This window comes from Limanda limanda, chromosome 10 (assembly GCF_963576545.1).
Source record: "Limanda limanda chromosome 10, fLimLim1.1, whole genome shotgun sequence".
NCBI classification, from domain to species: Eukaryota; Metazoa; Chordata; class Actinopteri; order Pleuronectiformes; family Pleuronectidae; genus Limanda; species Limanda limanda.
In genome coordinates this window covers 559,041-567,556 of record NC_083645.1, presented here as the reverse complement: position 1 = coordinate 567,556, position 8,516 = coordinate 559,041, and the positions used below count along the sequence as shown (strand labels likewise).

General features: G+C 39.1%; 1 protein-coding gene across 1 annotated transcript; it reads left to right on the top strand.

Moving 5' to 3' along the window:
- The first annotated feature begins 1,576 nt into the window (after window positions 1–1,576).
- LOC133012091 (fibroblast growth factor 4-like) lies at window positions 1,577–8,293 on the top strand. Its single transcript, XM_061080056.1, has 3 exons — window positions 1,577–1,868; window positions 3,047–3,150; window positions 8,040–8,293. The coding sequence occupies exons 1-3, from the start codon at window positions 1,577–1,579 to the stop codon at window positions 8,214–8,216; spliced, it is 573 nt and encodes a 190-aa protein (XP_060936039.1). The 3' UTR covers window positions 8,217–8,293.
- Window positions 8,294–8,516: the final 223 nt, after the last annotated feature.

The following is an 8,516-nucleotide window of genomic DNA, read 5'->3' as shown; positions in this document are numbered from 1 at the left end:
TGTGACAGAGAATTTTAATCCTTTTACCGTTACTATTTTATTTAAGTTTGCTGATTTTGTTACTAAATAATTTGTTGTGTTATATTTTATTCCTAGGGTTCCTACTCTCAAGTTTGCTTCGTCCCACACAGTTTGTTAACACATTTTTTTAATCCTTTGACAAAGCACCAGACCCTAACTATCCTTACCCTTTGCAGTTTTTTTTCCTCCTGCACTGGGAAGTTATCACATACAGTTTGACAGTTTATAGCCTATGTGTTGGAATTGAAAGCGACTGTCCTCAAGAATCCCTGGTCAATCTGCGCGTTTTTTATGTTATGTTACATTTTTAGAAATCTGTAAAAATCACATGCAGTCAAGGTTAGACTACACTTTCATCACTATTACTGTCATGCACATGAAAGCCCCTGAGAGCTGCATGAATGATTTATGATAGAATAAGCACTGTGTGGAGAAGCGTTGTATGAAAGAATGAATGTGGCTTGCAAAAGTGCTTTGAGTGGTCAATAAGACTAACAAAGAGCCATCAAATACAATCCATTTACCATTAAGATTCAGCTAAAGATGACATCACTTCCCACTGAGAGCATTTTTTAGGTAACATGCCGCCCCACATCTGCTCTATCAACTACTTAATGTTTACACGTGGCATCTATTGCACCTCTGTCCGTCCTGGGAGAGGGATCCCCCACACATGGCTCTCTCTCAGGTTTCTACGTTCATTTTACCCTGTTGAAAGTTTTTTTGTGTGTGTTTTTTCCTTACCCTTGTTGAGGGTTAAGGGAAGAGAATGTCACACCATGTTGAAGCCCTATGAGACAAATTGGGATTTGTGAATATGGGCTAGCTGGTTCCACACAATTCTCCTCTTCCAACTTGCTTCCACAGGGCACAGAGTAATTTTGGTGGCAGCAACAGATGGTCATCCTTCTAGTTCACACAAGACGGACATGCTTGGGTCTTCACAGTCAAACTCACCCAACCAAATAAATGTAGTTAAAATAAATCTAATCAAATCTTGCAAACACATTTCAAAACAAACCAGTGAAGTGGCAGACATGATTAAACATGTTGATATCGAGAAAATAGTTGAAAGGGCCTTTTATATCCATTTCCCTAAAATGTCTGTCTTGTCGGCTGTTTATTTATTAATTTCTGTGTACTTGCGTGTACAACTTTGTTTTCTGTCACTACGTGTTTTATGTATTTGTAAGCTTGTGTACTTCTACAGCATCTGTGACTCACAGGCAAACAAGACAGCAGGTGGTGTGTGATGTAATATGGTGCACATATAGGTCTGTTGGCAGGATCTACCTGAGGAGGAAACAAAACTGGGGAACGGGAGGCAAACACTGGCAGCCCTATGGGTTTAGTGTTTCGAGATGTCTAACTATGCATGCTAAAACTTCTCTCTGGGTTTTAAAGAGTGCAAAAGTTGAGATATTTTCTCCATGGTATGGTTTTTTGAGCAACTGAAGCTGGAAATATTTTTATGACCATTTTTGTTGATACTTAGAGAATTCTTTGGACTCTGAAGTACACAATAGTTGTGTACCTCCAGATTGGTAAGCAGAGGATGTCATCAACAAGGTCCAAGCTGCCACTACTCCTCTTTGGGCTCCTACTGTGCAGCTCCTTTGCTCCTCTCCCAGTTATCAGCAGTAAGAGACAAACCATACAGAGTGCTGTCTCATTGGTTCAGGCTACCAGTCTCTCCTTGGACAAGAGGGAGGTGACAGCCAGAGATGGAGAATACCTACTGGGCATCAAAAGACTGAGAAGGCTGTATTGTAATGTAGGCATCGGCTTCCACATTCAAGTTCTACCAAACGGGAAGATCACAGGCGTGCATAATGAAAACAGATACAGTAAGTCATGCCATTCCCTGTTGAAGTCTATGTAAAGTGGGCAAATAACTGTGGAACTAGTCATAATCCGCTTGGCATCAATTTACCCATGCCATTTCTATGATATGAAAAAATAAAAACTTTTTAGTCAAATTAAAATGTATCTCTACTTTTAATTAATTAAGAATTAATTATGAGCATTACGCCTACAAATGCCCATTTTCATTCTTGCTGTCCTGCTGACATCAGCAATGATTACCCATAACTTGTTTTTTAATATTTGCATGCAAATACAGTGATATAAATTAAAACACGTGAGGTATCAGAGAGATTCTACCTATTGTTGAAACTGATTAGTATGTAGCTGCGACTGCGTCTGACATCGGCTTGTCAGTTATCAATCAATCAATCAATTTTTATTTGAATATCCCATTTTTACAAATCACAATTTGTCTCAGGGCTTAATAAGTGCAAAATCCTATGCCCCTAACCCTCAACAATAGTAAGGAAAAACTACCAACACACAGGGGAAAAAATTTTATCTCAGAAAGAGCCACGTGCCTCGTGCCTCACATGGCACGTGCTGCGTGCAACTAAGAACATCACCAAAATAGCAGTATTTATGTGTGTCAATGTGTAAAGTATTTGTACTTACGGAAATGTCTAATAGAGATGAAGGGAGCAGCAATGACAAATTAATTGAGGAGTTAGTGTCGATAACCACTCTGACAATCCTTCATCACAAACTGGTAGAGTTTGGATGCAGTTTCACAATGTTTGATTCTGGCAACTCCACAGCAGCAACCTGGCTGCATTTCTGTCTAACTAAGGTTTCAACTTCTTAACCAGTTGGTAGCTCAACGCAAGAAACTTTGGCACAAAACTCAACTGAATAGCATTACTTTTATCAAAGAGAATTTCGTCCTTATTTTTTCATATTGTGTTGTCTCATGGGCCACACACAGCCTGCCAGCCAGACATTTCCCATCCTTTCTTTAAAGAGTAAAACAAAGGCTTAAAGCATCTCTGCCGAGAGCCTGATTATATTAACATTGTTTGGGTGCTTTCCCACTTTTCCTAAACAAAAAACTACAGCACATATACTGTATAATAAGTACTTGTTTTCCATTTTGTTTAGCTTTCTTTTTTGGATGTACTGTATGCTATATGTTGCTTATTATGGTTCTGTTTCATCCCAGCCCTTCTAGAAATTTCCACTGTGGAGAGAGGAGTGGTGACCATGTTTGGGATGAGGAGTGGTTTCTTCGTTGCCATGAGCCACAAAGGCAAACTTTATGGCTCGGTAAGAACTGATCAGCATTGCTAAGTTGATGAAAAGTTGTGTGAAGGGTACTAAAAAGCATTTTTGGACAGTGTTAACCAGTGCATTGACTCATGCATTGATGAAAAACCCTAGGTTCTTCACACTTAATATTGTAGCACAGATGAGGTTCAATTTAACAAAACTGGGCAGTTCAGGAGATAGAGCCAGTCATCTGCTTAACAGAAGGTCAGTGGTTTAATTGTCGTCTTCTCTAGTTTGCAAGTGATCACTTTGATTCTAAGTTTAAGATGTAAGATTTACAATGTCCAAAGAAATGTAAATAAGAATCATTTGTTTCATTTAATAAATAAAGATATATGCAACTAATAATTATATAATTTAGAAGAATTGAAAGTTTTATAATTTACAAACACCATGCCAAAACCATCCACTTTCACTCAACTAGGTTTCAAGGATAATTTTTGCATACCTTTCCAATTGACTCACACGGTCATTGAATCAGAAGCTCCTTCTTATGCTTTCAGATACTGATCCATTTAAATACTGAATCAGCAAACTTCTGGGGTAATGGGATTCTTCTTCATATCCTAATGCTCATCCCACGCAGATGACACCCAACTGTATATATGAAGCTTGAACTTTTCACTTCTAAATTAAGAAAGTTGTGGTACTTGACCCTAAACTCCTCAGAGAAATGTTGTCAGACCAGACAGTTACCATGGATGGCATTAGATTTCCCTCCTTGCATGAGTGTGCTTGTGCATGTCCGTGCATGTGTTTGGGACAAATAAATGTATCTTAATCTTAAAGTTTGAAAATGACATGTCATTTGAGTTCCACATAAAACAATTCAGTAGGACAGCCTTATGCAGTTCTTTTTTCACAGCATGCCCCAGTTATCTGTGAAAAAAGTTGATCCAAAATGCTGCAGCAGGTTCCAAGAGTCTTTAATAATAGATTAGATTAGCCATTAGCCATTAGCTACCAGGTTCCTCTCCTGTGGAACCAGCTCCCAGTCTGGGTTCAGAAGGCAGACACCATCTCTACATTTAAGGTTAGATTTAAAGGAGACACATTATGCTTGTTTTTTGGGGTTCTTAATTTGAATTTGGGGCACAACTTGAAAGGTTTTACAAGCTCCAATACTGAAAAACTGGAGAAAAAAAAATTCACTCATTACCTACTCACCACTATGCCGATGTAAGGGTGGGTGAAGTGTTTGAGTCCAAAAAACACTTTTTGAGTTCCAGGGGTACACAGTGTTGCAGCTCAATCCAATACAATTGAAAAAATGGGGGGGGGGGGGGGGATAAAATGCCTCCATACTCCTCGTGATGTGTAACCCTGACCATTCATATTTGACTGGAACCTGCATCATTTAGTCCATGATGCATTTAAGCCTTACTCTCCTCTGATATTTAACGTTTGCACACGCATTCACTCGAAAAACACACACTGCACACAAGATTTTTTTTTTTCCTTTGAATGGCTGTTTACCCTTGAGTATCCAAAAGTCTTCACACCACTCCTATCAGGTTTTATGTGTGAAGTTTTGAGTTTTTATTTAACATTTGTAACTTACTACAGGGTCAACATTGCAATGAAAAGGGTTGGACAAGGACAGGTCAGCTCACCAGTGCAATAAAATAATAAAAACAAAGATTTAATATAAAAAGTTAAATACAATACTATAAGAAAATATATAAATTAGAGGATGCAAGATGATAACCAAAGCAACTAGTGTAAACTGTATAAGAATATGAAAGTGAATGCAAGTTTTCCTGTGGGGAATACGAAAAGTCAGGTAAACAGATATGCAGAGGTAATTGAAAGATGAGTTTAGAAATCTGATGGCTTGGTGAACTATGGTGGCTGGATGGCTGTGGTCCTTGATTATACTGTGTGCCTTCCTCGAACACCACAGGTGGTTGATGTCCTGGATGGCTGTTGTGCCACCTCTCCCGCTCTCTGTCATTATTTGTGGCTGTAAGCAGAACAGTTCCCAAACCAGACTGTGATGCATCATCAGCAATCTCTCCATGGTACACTAGTAGAAGTTTGTGAGGCTCTTCTTTCTCCAAAGACAGAAGAGCCGCTGACGAGCTTTCTTGACCCAGGTAGCTGTGTGGACTGACCAGGAGCAGTCCTCATTGATGTGCACACCAAGTCCCCTGCACTGCTGACTCTCTTAATCTCAGCAACATCAATGTGGATAGGGGGGTGTCCACCCCCTGCTGTCCTTAGTCCACAATCATCTCCCTTGTTTTGCTAACAGTTAGAGAGGTTGTTTGCCTTGCACCAGCTGGTCAGTGATGTCACCTCGTCTCTGTAGGCCGTCATGCTGTTTTCCTTGATGAGGCCCAAGATGGTCATGTCATCATCAAACTTAATGATGATGTGGGAGCTGTGCTTGGAGGTACAGTCATGGATGATCAGGGAATGCAGGAAGGGGCTGAGCACACCGCTCAGAGGTGTGCCCATTTTGAGGATCAGCTGTGAGGAGGTTTGGCTGCCAATTCTCACCACCTGGGGCAAGCCTGGGGAGGTCAAGTATCCAGCTGTAGATGTAAGTCTCCAGCCCAAGATCTATGAGTTTGAAGCAGGGCCGGGTCTAGGCAGGGGCAAGAGGGGGCCTGGCCCCCTCAAATAAATGTTGTGCCCCCTCAAACTAAATCCCAATTTATAATAATAATAATATAATAAAGCACAATGCCCCCTCAAGATTTGTGGCTGCCCCCTCATACATGCCTGTCTAGACCCGTCCCTGGTTTGAAGGGTTTTGAGGAAATAATGGTGTTCAACACTGAGCTTTAATCGATTAGGAGCATTTTCACATATGTACTCCCTTTGTCCAGGTGGGTTAGCGCTCTTTGTGAATATACTGTATGTAGTAATCATAACAGCCATTCCTTTGGAACAGTACAGTGATGATCTTTTTAGACCTGTTATATATGGTTGCATTGTAGACATAATATATAGATAAAATAAAGTGAATACAGAGCTTCACCCTGGTTTAGGTTAAGCAGCATTTCATCTCTCAAGCTTTCAACATCCCACAAAACACAATTGTTGATTTTAAGTTTTGTTACTTGTTCCAGATTTTCAGATCTCATCTGCTTAACAGCAGCCCTTTAAGTACAGCGGTAGGGGGCTCAATCAAAGTGGGGAAGGTCAGGTGACCTTTGCTTCAAGCTACTCCTCGACCTCTGTGAGGGAACCTGCCAGGTCAATGTGTTTTTTATACAAGTATAATGTCACTATTTCTGTGGTAAGGGTCAAACAGCACCTTTCACTGATGTAATTTTTCAATGCAGCAATGACATCTGTGCCAAGCAATGCTTTGAAAAATCACATGTAGCTCTCATAATGTGCACAGTGGGCAAATGGCTCTTCAGAGGGCAGCATGACATGGTAAATGATGATGTGTATATTTCCCAATTTCACATAATACGCAGTAACAGCCCACAGCCAGTTATTTAACCGGCGCACTATACCTTTTTTGTTTTTTTTCTTCTACCATTTACCCCTATATAATGCCCATTTACAACCATATATTTCTATCTGAATAAATAATGAAATTATCAAAATTATTTAGTAGGCCAGATATTAATGCTGGTCGTCTGGTTTTGGTCCATGGGCTGCCACTTGCCAACCACTGCTGTAGGTTATCCAAGGAAGTAAAAAAGACAGGTTCAGTGAGGCTAATCTCTGTATTCTGCTTATTTGTAAACACTTTTTCATGTGTTCATGTTTGTTGATTGCTGGGTTTGTCAGCAGGACTACACAAACATATTTCAACAAAACTTGGCGGATAGATAGGACAAGGCCCAGGAAGTAACTCATTCAATTTTGCTGCAGACCCTACACAAAAGAATTTAATCAAATAATTCCAAACAATTTTTTTGACTAAATATTCACCTATTCAACATGTTAATGTATTTAATAATAATTATCTTTTGGAGTATTGACCAAATATTCTGTATGTACTACCCTCTTGTACATTTCCATGCATTTAAAACGAATATAATATGTTCAGAAACTTGTCAAGGGTGCATAAGAGTGCTTTTCAGTGTGTTAGCAGTATGAGTGTGACTTCATAAGGGGAGTGTTAGGCCTTGGTAGATATAAGCACTTTGCTGAGGGCCATCCTAGTTCACATGCGTCTCAGAATATTGCAATACAGTTCAACATCAATCTCAACCTCAATAATAAGCATTCAGTATGAATTGATATCTGAATTAATACCTCTTGCTGTTATATTAAATTAAGTAGCCATTGAGGGTGTGGGTGGAGTATTTATTAAAGAAGAGGTCATTATATAGAGCCAGATTAACAATTCAATAGTATAGTTTATAGTGTACTATCTAAATAGTATACTCGGACAATCCAATAACGGTATTACCATACTCTTATGCTCGTTTTTAAAGAGAAGTACTGATTTCTATCACAAATCAGTTTGTTTGCATCATAGTGTGCTTTTTTTCAATAGATGTTAGGCCACTGTCAGTAAATTCCCTTATAGAAATGTAATCATGTCCCATCTCAGAACATTGCAACATAACATACCTACACTGTCAGATTTGCATTGGGGTTGTTGGATTTGTTTTCATTTAAATCAAATAAAATGTATTGTGTGGTCAATACGACATCAGGAAACACATTTAATGATGGAGCCACAGGAGCAGTAAAATATCACATGATCAGTAATGACTTTTCTCCGAATGCCTTAAAGTATCAGTATTTACACCCAACTAACATAAAATATGACTGTGGTCTATCAAGATGGAGGTGGCATCTTACAAATATTTACAAAAACCTAATTAAAGAAAAACAGGAAACTCGTTTGAGTTACAACAGTAGTGAGAAATAATTGTTTCCTTATGTTCTTCTCTCTTTATCCTCCTCAGGGCAACTACAATGATGAATGCAAGTTTAAGGAGAAGCTCCTGGCCAACAATTATAATGCCTATGAATCTGTTGCTTACCCTGGCATGTACATTGGCATCAGCAAGACTGGCAAAACCAAGAGAGGCAACCGTGTCACCACCAACATGACTATGACACACTTCCTTCCGAGGATATGAATAGAAAGATCAATACTCAGTACAGATAAACTAAACTAAACAGACAAAGATAACACTCTACACAAAACTTAAACATGCTGTAGGCATTGTTTGCATGAACTGTTATTACCAACCAGAGAAGACTAACGTGGCATCAACATGGCTGGGAATGTGGACTTGAATGGACATGTAACATATAAAACATCATCAGCATTAACATTATTATAGAAAAACTGGGCTCCTACTCATATTGATGATTTATGCCATCGACCAATCCTGATTCCTGATGATACATTTTGTTCTATATTGTTGCTGTAGTAG